This window comes from Trematomus bernacchii, unplaced genomic scaffold (genome assembly GCF_902827165.1).
Source record: "Trematomus bernacchii unplaced genomic scaffold, fTreBer1.1, whole genome shotgun sequence".
NCBI lineage: Eukaryota > Metazoa > Chordata > Actinopteri > Perciformes > Nototheniidae > Trematomus > Trematomus bernacchii.
Window position 1 is genome coordinate 14,015,581 of NW_022987720.1, and position 22,344 is coordinate 14,037,924.

General features: G+C 41.2%; 1 protein-coding gene across 1 annotated transcript in view; it reads left to right on the forward strand.

The window, feature by feature from the left end:
* lasp1 (LIM and SH3 protein 1) overlaps positions 1-22,344 on the forward strand; it is a 29,184-nt gene that overhangs the window by 830 nt on the left and 6,010 nt on the right. The window contains exons 2-4 of the mRNA XM_034143778.1: positions 8,094-8,188; positions 13,432-13,516; positions 19,532-19,639. Of these exons, the coding sequence (XP_033999669.1) occupies positions 8,094-8,188; positions 13,432-13,516; positions 19,532-19,639 (288 nt within the window). The remainder of the gene's footprint in view (positions 1-8,093; positions 8,189-13,431; positions 13,517-19,531; positions 19,640-22,344) is intronic.

A 22,344-nucleotide genomic window follows, 5' to 3' on the forward strand; every position in this document is an offset into this window, starting at 1 on the left:
GGAATGAAATAGTCCAATGTCGTGGGCAGCATGGACAGATTTAGACATGTCTGTGTCCAATTCACCGGCTAATCCAAGTCAGGGATCATTAGAGGAGCCGCCTCGATTACTTTTCAGTCAAAAGCAGATTCCTAATCTCAGCCAAGGTGTTAATCTCATCAATATTACCCGTAGGGACTCCTATGTCCAGCTCATTAGATCACATGTGAGCTACAATTCCAGTTAACATTGATACATCACAGCTTGTCATTGGAGGGAAATGTGAAATAAGTCCTGCATTTACTGAATGCTGTTGCACTCAGACTGTAACTTTGCAACAACATACATGTAACACACACTCACTTTACTAGTTGGGTGGGGTCTATTGTTTGTCATATGAAGAGTAATGTTTATGTATTTTGGCCAAAGCAGTGCTTTGGGCAAGTAGATAATTTGTCTAATGGACGTCTGAATGGCTATTGAAAATCAATCCCTGTTGAGACTTGCTTATCTGACAGGGAAGGTGGAGAAAGAGCACACAAAGCACATTATCTAAAGTAACATCACTACTTGATTGAATGCAATATTTCTCTCTGCAAAGATGTGTTCTTGAATGCACCATGAGTAATGTTCTCCCAAATTGCTCTGGACTGGAATTGATTTATCTCAGAATCCCTCTCACACTTGAAACAAATACAAGTCATGTTAGCATGTTAGAAGACTGGCATTTATGATAACCAAATTGCCACAAGTACAGCCTGAATGTGCGTTGGTATCTGGCCTGAAGTCGAGTGCATTCCAGCAGACAGACACTCCCATAAAGCGTGCTCTTGTCAGGGGCCTGCTGTGTCGTCTCCCTGCTGCTCTGAACCCATACAGGAGAGTAGCCTGCCGTCTGTCTTCGCTGCCATTCTGCATCAGTGCTCACCCCTTCAGACATGCCAACAAAATCACCCCTTCGCCATCTCCGTGGCGCGCACACATACAGACACTACCTTTCTCCTTCTGTTAAAAGCAGACAAGGCTACATTGGCTGGGGATTTTTCCATGTGCTAGGCTAGCTCAGGTGAAGGCAAAGGGGAGTTGAGTGTTCTGCCGCTTCCTCCATTGGTATTCTGAGCTACTGATGAATGGGTACCTTTACCTGACAGTGTTCTTCTATAACATCCCCCTCTGTGGGGCAGAGAGTTTGAGCCACAGAGGCTTGTTTGTCTGTCAGCTGCATTCCACTATAGCAGGGCTGGGCCCAGCAGAGGGAGCGGGCAGCAGAGCACATGTAAAGACAGGAAGTGAATTTTGGTTGAGCTGTTTGCCTTGTTATTTGGCTTTCCTTTATTTCTTAAGAGACTGTTGATAGTAAGGAGTTTTAAGCTGTAGTTTTTGGATAAAAAATCAGGCTCATATCAGTTTGGTTAGTTTTTGTTGCTTTTGAACTCCAGCCAATACAAACTTGTTACAAGGAAGTGATAAAGTAGTTGTTTTTACCAGCGCCCTTAATGCAACCCTTCGAAATAAAAATGGTCATATTTAGGTTAATGTGCATTGTCTGGAGGATTGCAATGATTTGTATGTGTGTCACAAGATTAACAGCCATTTCCTGCACTCAGGAAGTGTGTATTTTCAAGATAAAGTGGTTAAAGCTTAAAGCTGATCTCTCACTGAAACACTCGACTCTGCTCGAGTGTCTGTGTACTCACCATCTCTACGAGCTGTCTGCCTTTTGCATGTGTGAATCACAGAGCCTGTCCCTACCTGCAGGTGAAGAGAAACAGATTTATTAATATTTAACTGTGCTGTCAAACTGATTCCAGAGTGGGTAAATCAGCTACTATTTCAAGTGAACGTAGTGTTTTCAAAATCTATAAATAATGTGAGAAATGACTTCTTCTGAAAGCTCATCCTTCAACAAGTATGAAGCCTAAACACAGTTGCTTCTGGCTCTTGAATTCATGTTTTGGCTTTTGAATATGTTAAATGTCAAAACATCTTGATAAGTGTTTAGACACACTATTGGTAAGATTCATTCTGAGGCAAGACCTGTTTGCTTGTTGCAGACGCTGCTTTTACAAAACAAAATATCTCCCACATGGCACCAAGTATCATAGATAAGAAGATACAATACAAAACAGCTTGTCAGTGGAGGAGAAGGTCAAAAGAAATATGGATGAATGGACAAAAGCCAGCTGGAGGTTATTTTCCTCATATCAGCATGTCAGCGGTGAAGGCTTTTACAATGCAGACAGACAAGAAATATCACTGTTTTCATGATTCTGCTGTCTTGGTTTTCTTCACTTATGTTGAACCAACAATTTCAATAGGCAGGTTTTTTTTATTTAGTCTTTGAGTTGAGCTGGTAGCAATAAAAGGGACTGCACTTCTTGGTTCACATGATCTTGAATGTTCAGACACAGCTGGCATTATCTACAAGTGTGTGTAGAAATCAGATTTCATACACCATTCGCTTCACACTCTGATGTACCTGACACATACGGTCATTCTGTACTCTAGCTTTCACAGTTACAATTGACTCGGGTTCATTTTTATTATTTAGCTAACAAATTGGTTGCTGTGTTATTTGGCTTCCATGTGGGGTTTCTGGTTAAGATGTGTGCCCCAATTGTGTTGCTGCCTTTCAATCCCAGGAAATTGCTGCACAAGAGGGTTAAAGGTCAGAAGAGTACAGTATGAGATTTGTGCAGCTCAGAACAGTCTTTACAGCACGAGTGATTACATCATGCTTAGTCATGTGAAATAAAATCCTTAAAATGGGCTTATTCGAAATCACAAATGTTTTTATCTCATCGTACGAGTCCTTCATATATTCCTTTCTGTTTCTATTTTAGTATAGTGCAAATAGAGCTATTTTACAACCAGTATTCCTGTGTAAAATGGGGTTTTGCCTTCTGCTGATCCAGTTCAAACTCATTTCCTCTGACTCCGGTTTTAGAGGAATTTGTCTACCGCCTTGCCTATGTTTAGAGCTGATTCATGTTGTCCTTAAGCCTCAAGAGGTGAGGAATTTATCCAGCCACTACCAGGCACCTCCCTTCAATGACTCACAGTCACAAACTCATATGACTGTTAAAATCACCTGACGTGTTGACTCCACAGTGAGCAGCCAGGTACTTCTCCTTTGTGCCTTTTATCAGAAAAAGGAACTCGTCGACATGTTTGCTTTCCCAGACCAACAATCTGGCCTCTCTGTTGCTTTGCCTTAAGCAAATGCATAGAAGGCCAACGGAAAGTGATAATTTAGCCAAACGACATGGCAATATGATGCCATGTTTTTTCAAATGAATTCATACAGATAATTTATAACACACCAGAAGTGATTGACATTTCACCTTTACTGTGCTTATGTGTTATTTTTCTTCTTTTACTAATGTTTTGTCTGTACGGCAGCAGGATGTGTATTTTACTAAAATGCACATCACAGATTGGAGTGGTTTGGAAAGTGTGTTAAGTGCATACTCCACTCTTTCCTAGTATGTCTGTTCAAATCACTGTCTGCCTGCATACCAGCAACCATGCCTTTGGCATGGGTGGAAATGAATGGCATCAGGTAGGCTAATAATGAACCAGCATGCTTTAATGAGTTAGTTTCCTCTATTAGCAGCACCAGCCAGATGTGGCTACTTTGTCTTTAGGCATGTACTGTCTTACGCAAGAATAAACTTTCACACATACACATAGTAAGCTGCTGTAATGCCTTACTGTGCGTGTGTATGCTGATCTTTTGTATGTATCTAGCCACCTTTGGTTTAAAATAAACTTCTGAGTCCAAGAGCCATGAGAGCCTCCTTTGAGCATTGGGCCTAATAGCCTCTTAGAGCATGAAACAAAGTGATTGAAGGGAATTGCTACTGATCTAGAAAAAAGTAGTTATTAAACATTTTCATGAAGGACCCCTAGGGATGTCCTTCACTGCTATAAGGCGCTAAGTTCCTCTGATGCTTAATTTGGTGACTCACAGATGACTGGATCATGAAAATCCCCTTAACACAGTCTAAAACTTCAGTCCATTCTTTTTTTATCTAAAAATAAAACAATATTGGGAAGGGGGCTTCTGGTCAAATCAGTACGCCTTCTTCTTCAAAACAATGCTTTGTTTTGCTGTGGCTAGTGCACTAAAAGAGGTAAGAAATCTACCGTGTTTGGATTCGACACTAACACAGATAAAGGAAGTGGTAACAACCCTGCATCATTTGAATGCCTTAAACCAGTCCCTTTATCAGTCAGTAGTTAGCGTGAGACTATGCTTATTTTCAGACTCTTATTAACTGTAGCTCTGTGTGTCTGATGTGTGTGCACACAAACATGGTGTCTACAAATGGCCACAGGGCTAACTTGTATTTGGTTCTCACCAAGAGGGAGCGATGAGGCTGACTGAGCATTTCTGCTCTTGACTGGAGTCTTGCATCCCAGCTTACATGCATGCATCATGCAGCGAGACTCATAACCTACATACAGTACTACACACATGTACACACACAGTTATTACTCACACACGTATAGACAAGCGGCTACACATGTGCCCTTGAGCTGCGCTGATGCAGGGAGACAGTGCTGTTTTGTTTTTTTATGGGTGTTTTATTTCTAGAGGACTCTGCAGTGTCCTCATTTTCCAGCTGAATGCCAGATCCTGCCTCGGCACCCAAGGGCCAGGTTTTCCTGGATCTAGAGGAGGATAAGTGCTGGATGGCCTCTGGAACACACATTTGGGATGTTTCCCGCCCCTACATTGCTGCTTGTCCCTTCCTCTCCCTTTGGCATCAGTATAAGTCCCAGACCATATTCCTACTTGATACTGTATTTTAAGATTGTATCTAGGTTCAGATGAGATAATTAGCGATTCACGCTTGGCATTAGATTAGTATTAAATGTGACAACGTGTCCTAAGGATTGCTGCGGTATACTGGTTTCGATGATGATTCTGATATTTAATAAATGAAATAATGATTTAATTTGAATGATACACATAGGAAGACATGAAGAGCCTCTTACATCATTTGTTATTTGTCTTTATCACACGCAATTGTACCCCAGTTGCTAAAAAAAAAGAGACAAAAGGCAGAATTGACTAAATAAGTTAGACGGACAGCATTATTATTATTTCAACATTTCTATAGGCACTTCAATAATATCGTCGTCTTAAATTCTTCAAGCAAGAAAAATTGTGTAGTGAAAATCTGATTATATTTGACCTCCCTCCGAATACAAAAAAAAGAAGTGGCTAAATACTGACTGAATAATACTAAGTTCACCAGGAGATCCTTTTTTAATTTGTCAGTGAAAATGCACTTACAATTGAATATAAACACACTCCACCAGATGTAGTGACCACATGTGGCCTGAGTGCATTTTGGCACCTGTGTTTAGCTTGTTGCTTCTTCCAAAAGGCTATTTAGCCGGATATCTGTTCACCTGAGAGGGCCTGTGTTATCAATGTGAAGATGACGAGGGTTGTCCTGGTAGAATGTGGGTTAGCAGGTTGGAATAGTTTGCTAAACAGTTGACTTCAGCAGGCTTGGTCACTGGAGTAAACCTAAGGTCAATATTTAATTTAGGGAAACAACAAGAGTGCCAAAGTCCAAGCTCACTCAGCTGATAGGCTCACATTTCTTCTAAACGCATTTGCATCCACACTACTCCTGTTAGCATTACACTGTGTTAGCTTATCCCTGGTCATCATTGAGAAGGGGCTAATAGTCTGTGGAGAACATTACGCTGTGTAGATGAAGCAGACGGTTTGCATGCAAAGAGGGCAGCGACCACAGCTGCAAATGAGCGTGAAGCTGGAGGAAATGGAATCTGCCTGCACTGTGCTGTTGTTTGTAGAGATTTGCCATTGCAGTACTGGCCAGAACAATGGAGAGGGAGAGCAGTGGAAAAAGTAACATGATGTGTCCATCTGCAACTCCCTCAGGCCCCGATGGGTTGTAGTGGGATAAGGAGTTTGGATTTGAAGGCTTGGCCCAGTGTGTTTGGCTGTTGATCACAGCTCCACTGAACAGTACCCAGGCTCCTCTTGTGTATGCATTAGAACAATATTGCTGGCCCACAGCAACAAACACCCAAGTCAAACGCGCAAACACTTGCCTGTTGTCATTGAACACCACCTTGGGTGGTCTGTTACAACCAGACAGAACAGACAAGACTGTTCTTAAAACCAGCCTGAAGCCATAGGAAAAAAGTGTTATGCCCATTGTGCTTTGTGTTTGGTCATGTTTCCATAAATAGTGCTGCCATCATTGTGTCCATATAGGCGACTTCACAATGGAGCAAGTACCAGCTGCAACCGCACTTACAGATTTGGGGAAGCAATCATGTGTTTTGGCATTCTCACTTCTTGATCATACAAGTACAACAAACGTTTGAGCTAGTCTGGATCAAAAATAGTTCCATCTGGCTATAGCATACGAGTTAAACATTACGTTTTCCTGTTGTTACCTGAGCCGATTACTACGAACTCCAGACAATGTCCAGGGAATCAAGTGTTGACATATGTTTGGGTTGTCTAACCGCATTGAGGCTAACTACCTTATTCCATTCTGAATATCTGTTTCGCAGCTTTGCAATTCCTCTTGAAAAACACATTGACATTATACACACTGAGATAATGCTTAAGCTTGATACGTGGTACAATATAAAACCAGCTTTATAATAAAAGAGAAGCTTTATTGGTCATGATTGAAGGCTTTATATTGCAAAAAATGACACTTTGAGGTGTTAATTAAATGAAATCTTCCTTCCACACATCCCCTTGTCTGTCACTTATTTTGCAGCCCCACTTTTACTTATATCTAGTCCACCATGATTGTGTCTACTGTCCATCTGCAGCTTTCACAGTCAACGTCGACATCCTGGTGATTTATCCATGCTGTAAAACATACTACAGTCTATCACTCTATGCGGGGAAAACGTTTGTAATTTGTATTATCATAAATGGATGCGTCTTACCCCAGGAACACTGTGTAGAATCAAACATGCATGTGTTAGTTAGTGAGTGAAACATTGAGAAAGTGAGCTTGTTCTTTGATGTGCAGTTTCTCTGTTTTGAGTCATATTGTCTGTGCTGTTTGGAAAATTGTGTGTGTGAGCAATTGGTGTAGAAGTTAATAAAGAGCGGGAGAAAGAATGAGCGTAATGCCCGAGCACCCTGAGGCCATGTTAATAAGGACTCTGTCTTGGTTTCCCCTCCCATTTTCTCTCTTTCGTTGTCTTTGCACTCCTTTCTCCCTTCCCTTGACGATAGCAGGAGCAGCCAGATCATTGCTCCACTCTCTGGCAATTTCTCTCTTTTGCCCACCCCTCCCTTCCTCTTGCTCCTTCCTTTCATGTTTCCTCTCTCCTTCCAGTACTTTTCTTTCTCCGATCCTCCCTCCCTCAATCCCTCTTTGAACCCTCAGGCCACAGAGCAGCCCAGTGCCAAGAGAGAAAAGGGAAGGAGGCGAGAGGGCCTGCGGGTGGGAGGAAGGGAGAAAGGGTAGTGAGAGAGATAGAGGCATGGCTTCTCGTGAAGATGGTTAGAGCAGCTACAGGGAAATGCAGGCCTGCAGAGATGAGCATACAGAGTCCAAAGGTGCTAAATTCAGAGCTAGCACAGTCCCTGCATCACCAAGCGAAAGTAACTTCTGCTAATCTGTTTGTTTTCACACATACAATGGAGCTCAGGCAACAACAAAAAAAGTGTGAAAATGGATAAACCCCAGATTAGATGATAGAAGTAAAGATTCATACTTGTTAATCACAAACTTTACAGCTACCTCCTTACCACAAACACCAGCTCAGTGACCTAATCTACTTATTAATAGTAACAATTCAAGCAACCAAAAGCGGATGTTCAACGGCAGCATACACAAACTACTGTGTTTCCACTTTGCTTAGCTCTTTTCCACACAGTCTTAACAGTCACTATTCTTTCTGTCTTCTGTATCAAGCTCACGTCCCTGTGAAACCTCAAGGGAATAGAAAAGAGTTCTGGCCTCACTCACTCACTCACTTCGCTTTCCTTTGCTGTATGGGTGTTCTTATGTGTGTGTGTGTGGCCTTTTTTGGATCCAAATGAAGGTGAAATAAATGTCTAAAATCTCTCTTTCCTTCGTTTCTGACAGTACTGGCATAAAGGATGCTTCAGCTGCGAGGTCTGCAAAATGACTCTAAACATGAAGAATTACAAAGGCTTCGAGAAGAGACCTTACTGCAATGCGTAAGTTGTCCCCAAGTTGTCATTTTGTGTATGTCAGTGAGCATGTCTCATGTTTTCACGCTCAAATGGTTTATCATGCATCCCAAAGCCGCAGCAGTGTTTAATCTGTCCTCAGATGGAAATAGGACTCTCCAAATGTGTGTGTGTGTGTGTAATCATGTTGCAACCCAACTAAGGCCCCTCTATCCCTCCTCTGCTGTTTATCAGTGACTATTCCAGCCCCCCCCCTTAGAGAGAGGGCCTATATGTGGTGTGGGAAAGTGCCTACCTCCCTCCTCCTCCGTGGGGAAAGGGGGGGTATCAACAAAGGAAATTCCTTAAGTTCCTCTACAGTGACACGGGCAGAAACACTGAAAACTAGCATGTCCACTCACGCCCCTGCACTCACACTAAAGACTCATCTGGAATCCATGGAATCCCCCTCTGCCATTACGTGTGTGTGTGTGTGTGTGTGTGTGTGTGTGTGTGTGTGTGTGTGTGTGTGTGTGTGTGTGTGTGTGTGTGTGTGTGTGTGTGTGTGTGTGTGTGTGTGTGTGTGTGTGTGTGTGTGTGTGTGTGTGTGTGTGTGTGTGTGTGTGTGTGTGTGTGTGTGTGTGTGTGTGTGTGTGTGTGTGTGTGTGTGTGGTGTGTGTGTGTGTGTGTGTGTGTGTGTGTGTGTGTGTGTGTGTGTGTGTGTGTGTGTGTGTGTGTGTGTGTGTGTGTGTGTGTGTGTGTGTGTGTGTGTGTGTGTGTGTGTGTGTGTGTGTGTGTGTGTGTGTGTGTGTGTGTGTGTGTGTGTGTGTGTGTGTGTGTTGGAAGAATGCAGAGAGAAAAAGGCGTTCATGTTCTGACAAGCTCTTTTGCCTTTTCTCCTGAACTGCCATTTTATTGGCAGTAAATTAAATCAAGACGTCATGCTAGCATTCTCAGCCCTAGTGGAAACTCGAAGTATGCTAGCATGTGGTCAGCTGTTTTTTATTGGGAATTTGCATCCTTTCAGATTAAAACCAGGGATTTATGATATGTGCCAATTCTGCAGAAAAGTTAAATGTTTTAGGTAACTTTAAATAAATAAATGTTGTCCCTGGTTAAGTAGCAGAGATACTATGCAACATTCTTTTTATCTTGCTGAATTGACCAATTTTTAATTATTTACACCGTTGCAGTTGACTTTGACATGTGAAATTGTCTCCTGGGAAAGGGCCAACGGTGCTTTATTATTGTAGAGTGATTCTATTCGCTAATAAGCGCCCTTAATCTTTTAACAATAAAAGCCCTACACCCTTGGCTCACCACTTACAGGTGTTTATTTAGTCGCTTTGACATTTCAGTTAATGATAAACTTGAGTGTTACCACAGCAAATTCTCAGTGTTTTTCCACCCATCCTCACCTAAATAAAGCATAAAAGCTCAATGACCTATGTGCAATTATAATAAAATATAAAATGATGAAGTATTTTAAATATGATTTGTAATAGTAACCATCTCTAGCCTGAAATCTCTCTGTGACCTTCCTACCTCCGTTCTTTCACTTCAAGGTGTTTCCCTCTACAGCAGGTGTCGTCATACTGTCACCTTTGTTTCCACAGACTACAGTTTCTTCCTCTTCTCCCTTTCCTGCCTCCAATGCTTCCTTTGCTCCCCGCGCCAGCAGAAGCAAGGCCCTTCAGAGCCTGTTTATTATGCCTCCTTCCGTTTGTTTAAAACAAGCCTTGTTGGAGTAAACATCATAAGTGGAAGAGCCTCCCGCTTCAGGAGAGGAATTCAGGCTATGGTCTCTGTCATTATTCTGTGGGATAGCTACTTTACCATTACTCTTCTATATTTGTCCTCAGTAATTGATATAGGCGTTGTTTGTTTTCACTGTATTCCCACCCACCTCTTCCCTGATTGTCCCATCCCCGTTTAGATCCTAAAGTCACACCGGGGATTGTGGGAGATTTAGGAGAAGAGATAACATTCTTCATTTCCCAAGGAGACCGTGGGAGATATTGGCGGGCGCTACCTTAATCACTGATAGTCCAGAAATTAATTTAAACATCAATGTGGTGTTATTAAAGCTTGTCACAAATGTCTTGAGTTAGTGTTATCAATCAGACGATGCCTGCTGGTTTTATTCCATTTAACACAGTCTTGAATCATTTGTTGATAAATAGTTAGTCAAGATTAAAGCCACTTTTACAAGATTACCGGACAGCGCTTCCTGGGCTGTGCTGCTGTATGTATATAATTAGCCTGAGAAAGAGCTTTACATCATTGAAAGATATATGAGCCTCTTTGTATAATGGATATTGCCAGTCACTGTACAGCAGACAGTTCTGCCTGTTGCTTTCAACGCTGCCTCTACCAACTACAGCTCCTCTGCTGTGATGTGTGGTTTTTTACGAGACTTCTGTGCAGATTAGGGCTGTGCGATTATGGCAAAAATCATAATCACGATTATTTTGGTCAATAATTGATATCACGATTATTAAAAACGATTATCCATTTACTTTGAAAACATCCATTAAAAGATGGACTTGAAGTATAATTCAACTGAAAAACCAATAAAATAAAGAAATAAAATAAAAAAAACAATTACTTTTAAAAAAAAAAAAAAAAAAAAAGAAAGTTTATGAAAATAATAATCGTTTTTATTTCGATTACGTTGTTTTCGTAATCGTCGCAAGCCAAAATCGTAATCGAGATTAAAATACGATGAATTGCACAGCCCTAGTGCAGATTTGACATGTAGATGAAATGTTCCCGCTGAATGATGCATTACAACCTTTCCAGGTCTCACATGGTCAAGCCAGCCTCAACATCTCCTGGTCCCTCTATGCAAACAGGCCTCTCCTCCTGCAAAGTAGGCGGTTTGTGTGTGTCTGTGTGGTGTGCGATTACACATGCGTGCCCCACTCACCCCTCCATTTTGATCACTCCCTTTTAGCGTTCCCAGGGCTAACTGAGTTTGTGCATGTGTCACCCACTCACGTCTGCAACTTATTACCTTGTTATGCAACCCGACAGATAGATGAGTGTTCTTGTGACTCACACATTGCCTCAACCAAAACGCAGGCATGGTCGTTGCAAACACTCAAGACACACACTTCACCATCCCACTTAGTCATTAAATGTAAATCTTCAACCCTGTTGTGTGTTTGTTTGTGTAGCAATTTACTGACCCGTAAGTGCTATGACGGTTTCCAAGGACACATCGATGATGACAGGATTGCTGTTAACATATATGCGGGTTTCGAAGGTGTGTACCTTGAACGCACACCCCTCTGCTTCAGACAAGTGGGGGTTTTAGACACAGTGATGCTCTGTGAAAGGAAGTGTGTTTCCACCACAAACCAGACACACCCAACCCAGATACATATTTACATCATTATTAGGTAACTGGCTTTGAAAAGGGGGATCATACCCAAATAATTGAGATAAAATAGACTTAAGGAGCAACACTTATGGAAATCATTTAGAGACTTTTGCTAAATTTGAACCATTTAGATTAATTTCGTGTTGCTCTCGAGTCTCGACACAAATATGTATATATTAGATGCATCTATAGTGTTCAGAAACGGCCAGTGAGCATTGATAAGCCTTTAGACTTAAAGAGTTGGTTCTTGAGAATCAAATCACCCTCATTAATGAATGGAACATGGGAAATTGACCTGCCTAACACACATAAAGATAACCATTCATGAAGTGTAGATTTGTTTGCCATCTAGCCTTGTTTTGCATGATGTAATATATCCTTAAGACAGATAAGACTTTGATGTTCATATAAAACAGAGTGGTGTGTCTGTTCTTTGAAGCACCTCTGTGATTAGATATGTCACCACAATAAAAGAGTAGCTTCATTTGCATTATTTGATCAGCTTGCTCCAGCCTGCCCTGCCTCGACAGCTAGCAAACCACCACATCTCAATGTTGCAGATAGCTTCCCTTTCAGGAAAATAAGCGTTTGAGTGTTAGCAGTTGTGAAAGACGAGTGTGAGCGTGCACACACCTGCATGCGTCTGTATGGATGAAAGCAGGGATCAAGTGCTTGGGTTTGTTGTATATCACAGAGCTTGAACACTTCAATCATCTTCTCCAGCTGCATTTATGTTCTTCTCCCTACTCTTTGAAATGTTTTTTAGGTTGTGGCTCCTCTCTTTTTTTTTTAACAGTACTTTAAGTAGAATATGACAACCACAATCCCTTTGTTAAAGTTGTTATATCCCTTAATCACATCAGGATGAATGCTAATTCAGTGTTTTGACCATGTAAACATATTGCCTAAATGGGTTACATACTGTAACAGGGAGTGGTTGAGGATTTTTGAGGTCACACAGCACCCTGAGGCATGCTGGGAACTGCAGTCCATATGAGCTGTGAGGAATATTCCTCTCCTGGATTTAAGCCATGCATTTCTTTCTGCCTTAAGGATCATTCTGAACTGGCAGGCAGTGTTATTTGTGGCCTTGAAGGCTACTCGTGCCCAGAAGCCTCCAGTGTTTTAAATCACTGACTTATGCCTTACACGGACAAACCACTGACAGCATTTAAGGCAATCGATATCTAAACATGCAATGAATGGCTTTTGGAAGCATGCTTCTTGTACAGTGGTGCATGATTGCTTACGTGTGTGTGTGTGTGTATATAATACATTTGTTTTTCAGGCAGAATTTTTCCTCCCAAGTAACACAAGGTTTGGGTGGTTATGGTTCCGTGACTGTCAAGAACATTCCCAGAATCCATTCAGAAAAAAGGCCGTGCTTACACGCTCTGCTGGAAGGGGCTGCCCATGACGTCATTCAGCTCGCCTACTGTCTCTTTGACCCTGTTGCTGTGTCTGTTGCGTGCTGTTTCTCTTCCTGTGAACCCCCATAGGGCTATGCCAGTGTGTGTGTTTGTGTGTGTGTTTGTTTGTAAGCACGGAAAGCCTTTTCCACACCTGCTATGGCTCGCTCCCAAAACTCTGCAACATCTCATCCCCCCACCCTGCCCCTCCCTGCACTTCCTCTTTCTCAGGCTACCTTGGCTCCCACTAACAGAGCATTGTATGTTATACTGACATGCTTTTTGTCTACAGGGGCTCCTAACTCAACCTCAGGACCACCTTGAATAACAAATACCCTCACTGTGGGGCCACAGACTGCACACTGCTTGAGTTATGCTGTTTTTTTCTCTTAGAGGCTTGGGCGTCACAGTGGGAGTCTCGGTAAAAAGCCGGCATCTGCCTGTATGTGTTTACTGTGTACTGACATTCTTTCCCTTTTTGTCTGCTTATTTTTCAGACACTACCCCAAGTCAAACTTCACCTGTGTGGCTGACACTCCAGAGAACCTCCGCCTCAAACAGCAGAGCCAGATGCAGAGCCAGGTAGCTTTCTTTCTCCCTCTGCTAGTAGCCTCTCGTGGCTTTGAAACAGATACAGACACACACACCCGTTGTTTCCCATAAAGGACGATATAGAAGGACATGCTTAACACCAATTGCATGACTTAAAGGTAGGGTAGGTAATTCACTTCAGAAACACTTGTTATATTCCATGGAATGCTCTTAACATCCCGATAGCAATGAATACATTAAATGCAGGTAGGCTGGATGGCCTATCAGCCTTCCATCTGTGCACAAACTTATCTCGTGCCCTCATTGGTCATGTGCGCGTCCGTGTGTGTTGGAGGAGGGGCTCTGAAGGAAGGGGCAGATTTTTTTCGGCTGCGTACTTTCAAATTCTAGCGCGCTCGAGCTGGTTTCTCCATTCTTACCTACCCTACCTTTTAAGTTAACCCAAAACATTTATCTGGGAGTAATTACTTTCTAAAAGCCAACTTCCAGATAAAACAATCACTATAATTAAGTAAGTGCCTGCACACAGTTGGAAGATGGACCCAAGAAGTCAAATAGGAAATTGATTCACGAGACTTGTGAGAGGGAGGGACAATGATCATGTAATAATAGGATAATTAGGATGTTTTGGAGACAAAAATAGGTAAACATTTCTACCAAGAAAGAATAAAATGTGGCTTCATGTTTGTGACACAAAACCCCAGCGAGGAGCAATCCTAATACAATAAGGTTGGTTCAGTTACTGTAGCTTTGGATCCCTAGCCAGCTTCCTGTGTTATCTGTTCAGTCTTTAAATAAAAACACTAGAATTGGAAATATCAAATAGGATATTGCTTAAATGTGTTATGCAGTCACTTCCATTTCCTTTTAATCGCCAGTTTAAAAAAAAAAGAAGAACACTTCTTACGTAAGAGTTGCAGCATAAATGTTCCTAGTTTCAAGCCCATTTACATTTCTACTTTGAATAAACTGGCAGAAGTCTTGCCTTTCAGTTGAGTTCAGTATTCTGCCTAAGCACAGAATTTAAGGTGGGGTTTGCCATTTATATACAATGGATAATTAATGATAATTTAATAATCCTAGTTTAAACGGTACTCTTACAGCCCTCGGGTTTCACTCTGCTGCTCTCAGCGGCGTTAAACTGTCTGGCGGTTATTCAGATGTTTTTTTATGATGGTTGCAAACTACATTATGGCCTTTAATAAATGTTGTGCTGTTCATACCATACCATGTTTGCTGTGGCCCTGTACAGATGCACTATTACATTTATCCGTTTCCTTTTTAATGTGCATTCTAATGCAGGACCACCCACGTGTACCAATCATGGATCCTCCCAAATTACCTCTAAACCTATGTTTCTTCAAATAGCCCCCAGTCGTAGGTCCCCGGTCTGTTTTGTAACCACAGAAAACACTGCTATGGCTCTCCAGAAGCTTTAATAACAAAGACCCAAATATATATTATCCAATTTGTAAAAAAAATCTCATCAGACCAAAATATCCATCTGAACTGGGTCATGTGTTCTTGCCTTGATAGAAATGGCTCTGATGGAGTCAGAGAGATTTGTACTCACAGACTTTCAACAATCTTTTTAGATAAAGATAAACTGTATAAGATGTTATAAGAGCTGGCAAAGTTGTGGCAGCCAGGCTTCAACACTGAAGGCAGTTGGGAGGTTTCACTTCTCTGTTTCATGCCAGAATGTCCCTGGTGCGTTCCTTTAGTGTTGTAGGAACTTATCTACTAATGTGATCACTAAAGTAACCACAGAAGAAGAAGCCACATGCAGCATTTTAATGCAAAAATCCACACAAATCTTGGTTTTAGCACAATTCAGCAGAGAGGACCCCTCAAATTCAGTCATGTTTGACCTCATTAATCACTCAAAAGCTCAGCAAGCTCCTTGAGGGACTGATGTATAAATCTGGATGTTGGAAGCATCCTCTGGGGAAAGCTGAAGGAGAGGCTTGTTTTCTCAGCATGTCGTAGAAGAGAGTGTTACCCAAAGAACAGGCAGGGCTTATCAAAGAAAGCACATCCCCTCGTCTTATCTGGGTGTCGGTGTCAAACATTACTGATGAACCTGTGTGTGTGTGTGTGTGTGTGTGTGTGTGTGTATATTGGGGCTGGGTCAGTGGTCATGTGGGGAGGGGGATAACTGAGGGATTGAGGGCCAGATGGTGTTTTTCTACAAGCATCCTAACAGCCCCCAACAAACACTCGAGCATGCACCAAGAGACAGTTATTATACTAATGGTTTATCGTAGTCACAGGCCCAACACTGAGATTATCAACACACAGAAGATGTTTGTGTTTGATGAAGGATTTGTGTAATCATGAATCAAGACCTAAGCACTCTCTATAGCAGTCCTGTTAGCACAGTGGTATTTGTTGACAGGAAACTATGATGTCACTAAAAATAACATCAGCATTAAAGGAGTAGATTAGTCTCAAAAGATACAAAATCTAGAAGTTCCCTTCAAAAAGATAACACAGTTAAAGTAAACGGAGTCCTCGCTTGATAAGAACGGCTCAAAGATGATTTTGGGGATACAGAAATTGATTAATAATGGGCTGCTTGTTTCAAATAGACCCTTAACCTGTTAAGCCCCGAGCCTGTTTTCCAGGTCACAGGCTCGAAAATGACATTCCCAGAACAAATGACTATAACTTCACTTATAAAAGGGGTACATTAATAATCCTTTTTCTCAAAGCAATGATAAACCTGTGAGTTGGATGTAGAAAATTCAGAATCAATATAGTATAGTGTCCGTCCAAAATAAAAACATTACTTATAGTGAAAACCACCCTTGAATGATGGGATAGTAGACTAAACGCTTTAGGAATCCAAACTATAACATATAATAAGTACCCTGTATCAAGATTGATGCAAAACAAGTGACATTTGACCTTTTTAGAGAGGTTTAGAAAAAAACAAACACTTCTGGGGTCATTTGGGTGCATTTTCCATATCTATGGTCCCCCTTGGTCGATTTTGATGATTGACATATCTTTTTAACCGCTAGAGCCAATAGAATCGAGGGGAAGTTCCACATACACACACACGTTATCAAATAAGGAGTGAGAGTGATGCGTAGCCAGAATACCCAAAACAGGAAGCTGTCATACACTCTCGTAGCTATCATAGCAGCTAATATAAAAACTCAGTTTTTGACATAAAAATGGAATGATGGATTATCAGTAATCATTTCAAAGTGACACAGACACATTGGATTAACCTATGGATTAACCTTCAGCCGCGTTTTTCTCGTTTTAATGCTATTGAACACAACTTTTGATCAGAAACGGCAAACGGTAAGACATTTCTCCCGTTTTTGCTCCATAAAGCTACGTGTTGTGATGTCTGTGTTTGCTTCTCATTCGCGAGTTCTGATCGCTCAGTGATGATACTAATACCTCTAGAATCTGTGGAATCTCAGCTTGCTAGCTGATATCTTGTTTGTGCAGATCCGATAAGTAATAAAGTATTTATACCTAGAGTTATGTGCTAAGTGCGGTAGCATTTTTTCGCTCAGGGCTAATTTAGACGCTTCTTGTTTCGGTAAAAATGGTTCGTATTGTCAGTTAGCTGAGTTTCTTCCCGTTAAGTGAGTATGACACATTCATAGTTTATTAAATGTTAAGAAGCCCTGAGACACAGTTTTGTGAAAACAAATATGGGGCTTAACAGGTTAAAGAAAAGTAAATTTTTAGAAAACGTCCCGTAAACTATAGAAGAAGCGTTTTTCAAAATCAAATCAAATTTGTTACACTATTAACGTTTCTTTGAGTTAAGTTGTGTTTGGATGATTTAAGCCTCTTGAACCATGATGCTTGTGTGCCATAGTGTTATGGTTATTCTTCTTGAATGTGTTTGTGTCAGCGTAAGGATGTTGAAGGTGTTTGTGGAGCAATGTGGCCATCTAACCCCTCACCAATACAGCCGCTGCGTTGCTAGGGGAACCCTATTGCTATGGTAGCAGGGTAGAGGTTTGTCACACCTCATTACAAGACTTTGCATGAGGAAACGGAAAGAAACAACACGGAGAGAAAGACAGAGAGAAATAAAGAACGAATTTGGGAGGAGGAGAAGGGAGAGCAATGAGGCCCACATGAGCGAAAGAAAAAAAAGAAGAGACAGGAAGGCACCAACAGAAAGAGAAAGGGAGGAGTGCAGGGTGAAAGAGGAAGAGATAAAAGTAAATCCCTAGAGGAAGGAAAGCTAGAGGAATGCAAATAGAAGCAGAGAGACTGATTATAATGAGGAAGAGCTCCAGCTCTATCGACTATTCTGTCGCTGTTGAGGCAGTAAAATATGAATGAATGAAAACGGAGCACCGAGAGAAGGCAATGTGGGTGGGGAAAGAAGCAGAGGCATGATTGGAGGAGAAGAAGCTGTTGCATAGACCTCAAAAAGACAAAGGAGGTAGACTGAGAAATACAAATAGGGGGAGGATCATACGCTGACTGATGAGAGCGGAGCGAGAATGAAGGACAAAGATGTGTCATGGCCACATTAATCTTCATCATGACTTATCTTTTATGCGCAGGCTTGAGGGCCGTGTATAATTTCCCGTGGAATAAGGATCAGCCATAGTTTTAACCCAATTTCTCAGTGGTCGTCACGTGACGGCACATATGAACGTATCACACACCAACACACACATTATCTGTGAATCACAGCCCTGTCATGTCAGGAGAGGAGAGGAGAGGAGGATTGGTCAGCAGTCTGTTCAGCAGTGTCAGGCATTATGTGGACGGCAGGGAGGGGAAAGCAAACAGGGAGGGAGGGAGCTTTGTTTCCTGGTAATGCTCTGTGCAGGCAGACTACATTCTGGGAGGGGAGCAGGAAATTGGTGCAGTCACCATGCAGGCGGGAGTAAGGGTTAAGTTGGCGAGGGGAGGTAGAATCAGAAGATTTGTCATGTTGAAATGTCATAGCACGTGCCAGGGAGATGAAATGTGTGTAGCTGTTTTCTTTCAAAATAAAACCTGCACCTGACTTCCTGTTTCAGGTTTGTAAACTAGTGTGTGAATATGGAGATCAGCCACAGGGCAGCGGTGGGGGGGGCTTTGTGCATTGTGATACTCATCTTTCGCTGCATGGGCTGGACATTTCCTCCTCTGCCCTTAGGTCAGGATAGGGTGGGGAGGTTGGGAACAAACACACATAGACAGCGTTTGTTACACACTACCTCTCAATATGACCATATATGGTTGCTGGTACCACGTCCTGTATGTAAGGCCCTCACAGCAAACAGGAAGTGAACGTTGCCACAAAAGACTACGCAATAGATGTTGGGCCAACCTTACTTTGCTTGCAATCTTATAACACACACTCACGCACACATACATTGCTAATTCCTACTTCAGTCATAGTTTTTTTATAAGAATTGTTCATCTTCTGTGTCTTTGAAGAAAATTGGGATTGTAAGGTCAACATGTTAATAGTAGCACAAGTATTTTTTTCATTAAATATGGGCTGGAATTGTATGGCAAACCCCAGTCAAGGAAATACTTGCATAATGAGAAACGTGCTTCTTTTCACTAGAGTTGATGTTTCAGCATGTTGGTGTAATTGTTTCAACTTGTAAAAAAGATAGCCGTAAAACTTTTTTCTTCCAGCTTATTTATTCCCTTTTAAAAAACTTTATTCGGCTAAATATAATCCTTTATAGTGTCCAATTAAAACTCAGGTTGATTGATAAGCTGGACTATTCTTCTTTATTATTTATTTATATTTATATATTTGTGTATATACTTTTATTAACTACATTATATATTATGAAGAGCATTACGTAATAATACATGTATTTCAAACAAGCAGAAAAATATCAGTAAGACATGATTTCTAATCTGTATATGTTGAAAGAATCTAGGTCGGAGCATATATAAATAATCATTGCGCGCGTTTGTTGGATTTTCCTTGTTGACTCTCACAAACGCATTATAACTGGCTGTACATATTTATTTCAGCTAACATATTGCACACATGTTTTTTAAACACTTGTTTTGTTTCTAACATGAATGCTGTTTGTTCCGCAGGTTCGCTACAGGGAGGATTTTGAGAAGAACAAAGGGAAAGGTTTCAGCGTGGTCACAGACACTCCAGAGTTGCAGAGAATTAAGAAAACGCAGAACCAAATCAGCAATGTAAGTGTCAGCAACACATTCATCAAGTAAATGAACCCTCATTCGTAACAGAAGAACTTCTTATCTTTAGGTATTTTGACAAAGACTAAACATTGGTGTGTGTTTATTAGTTTCTCTATATCACTTGTCATCTCTTTGGCAAAATGGTCCTTAACATTTGTTCTGAGGAAAACAACTGGTCTGTATGAGTTCAATACAAATGTATTTAGCTTTCTGAGATTGGCTGAACCTGTTTCACCTCATCTCTGAGAGCTTGAGCAGAAAAAGATAATCATTTTCATAATATTTTTCATGTTGCTTTTTTTCATGTATCTTTCATCCTCCCACTTGGTCACAGTGACCTCAGTAAATGTCAGGCTTCCTCTGCTCACGCCGCTTCTCATTTATAGTAATGGAATTCTCCTCAAATCGCTCTCCACATAGATGATTCTCCTCCACTCTCCCTTCCACTCCCCCTCAGCTCCAGTTATTGATTTGCCATTTCTCTGTAAATACAGAACAGTGATGTAGAAAGGCATGCAGTGTTTACTTTTTTTCCCTTCAGACTGCTTAAGTCAGCTGCAAAGGCCTTTTCCCCCCACATTAAACAGACTCTGACACAAAGCGTACGTCATTAGACATAGCCAGCTTATTATTAATGGCATAATTAGTGTGGAGGGTGATGGGTAATCACTGCTTTCATGTGATGAAAGACTTTACCATGTCTAAGAAACAAGGAAATGAAGACAGAGAAGGCATCGCATGGAATATAATATTTATGGCGGTGTGCACAAATGCCACATCAAGATAAGATGAAGGGCATTATTGTGGGATGGATCAGGCGCATCGTGATGCATTTGCAGTCGGACTTGATAAACGAAAACCTCTGCTTGCGGTTAGTGCATCACGACAAACATTGAGCCAGCCCTCCAGATGAATGCTACATCTTTCTCACTTTTCTTTCTCTTTCCTGCACACTTAAAGAAATGCAGCACATCACTCTTCAGAATGTCAGCAATGTTAAGCTTTTCACTTTACTTGTCCTAACTTGCCTCTCTTGTTAAGTCTTTTTCATGATTCTTTACTCTTGGTCGACACCTGGGCTCCTTATGATAACTCAACTATGAACAGTTATGTCGTCAACAACCTTTTGTCCCCATGGTTAAGATGAGAGAATACACAAGACGGCCCTGACGTCACAGAACACCAACTGTGACAACATCAACATGCCCAGAACAATTTACTATAACTTCACTTCTAAAAGGGGTACATTAATAATCTTTTTTCTCAAAGCAATGATAAACCTGTGAGTTGGATGTAGAAAATTCAGAATCAATATAGATTATTTTTATTTTAAAGTAAATTCAGATTGAACATAGTAGTGTCCGTCCAAAATAAAAACATTACTTATAGTGAAAACTACCCTTGAATGATGGGATAGTAGACTAAACGCTTTAGGAATCCAAACTATAACATATAATAAGTACCCTGTATCAAGATTGATGCAAAACAAGTAACATTTGACCTTTTTAGAGAGGTTTAGAAAGAAAAACCCACTTCTGGGGTCATTTGGGTGCATTTTCCATATCTCCGGCCCCCCTTGGTCGATTTTGATGATTGACATCTCTTTTTAACCGTCAGAGCCAATAGAATCGAGGGGAAGTTCCTAAATCCACCTACACGTTACCAAATAAGGAGTGAGAGTGATGCGTAGCCAGAATACCCAAAACAGGAAGCTGTCATACACTCTCGTAGCTATCATAGCAGCTAATATGAAAACTCAGTTTTTGACATAAAAATGGAATGATGGATTATCAGTAATCATTTCAAAGGGTCAACAACCTTTTGTCCCCATGGTTAAGATGAGAGAATAACAAGACGGCCCTGACGTCACTAAACACCAACTGTGACAACATCAACATGCCATATTATAGAAAAATGTAGTTTAAAAGTAAAAACTTTACAATAATCTTTCTTTGCTGCAGAGCTCAGTCCATCTCTCTCCATCTTTCATTCTGACAATTGTGCTTCTACAATGTAAAAAAAGCTTTCTATATGTTTGCAAATTGGGCGGTGCATTAACTTTAAAACAGGCACTCTCTAGAAATAGCAAAACTGCATTCATAATCATTCAACCTGTGTTTCACCAGATAATGATAAGATCAAATCTTATGCAGATCTGATGACTCAAAAAGGACACCGGACTTGGTGACTAATTCTGTAATACTGAAAATAACTAAAATGTGATGACTGATTGAGTTGTTATCTAAAACCAAAAAAGCATATTTGACGGTCACCAGAATGTCAGCAATGTTAATCCTTTCACTTTTACTTGTCCCAACTTGTATGTCATTTGTTTATTTTTTTGCCTGGTTTTCACTTCTGGTCAACTACTTTTTATTTGGTTCATACAGCTAAGATTGAGAAGAACAATAGTATGGGGGGTTTAGTTCAATCAATAGCCTGGGCACTTCCTGTAAACACACCAAACACACATATACACACCAAACACACACACACCATCTGTTCGATCTGCGCCTTCAAAACAAACCAAAATAATCTCCCTCACACACTCTCACTTAGCATATTGCACTTGAGGACAGTCACTGTGTTCTCTCAGTCCCTCGCTTTACTGTCCTTGCACAAACACTCAGTCATCCATTCTGAGAACACACTCCTCACACTCCTCGCTAACGCCGGCGGCACAGTGGGCTCTTTGAGCGCGG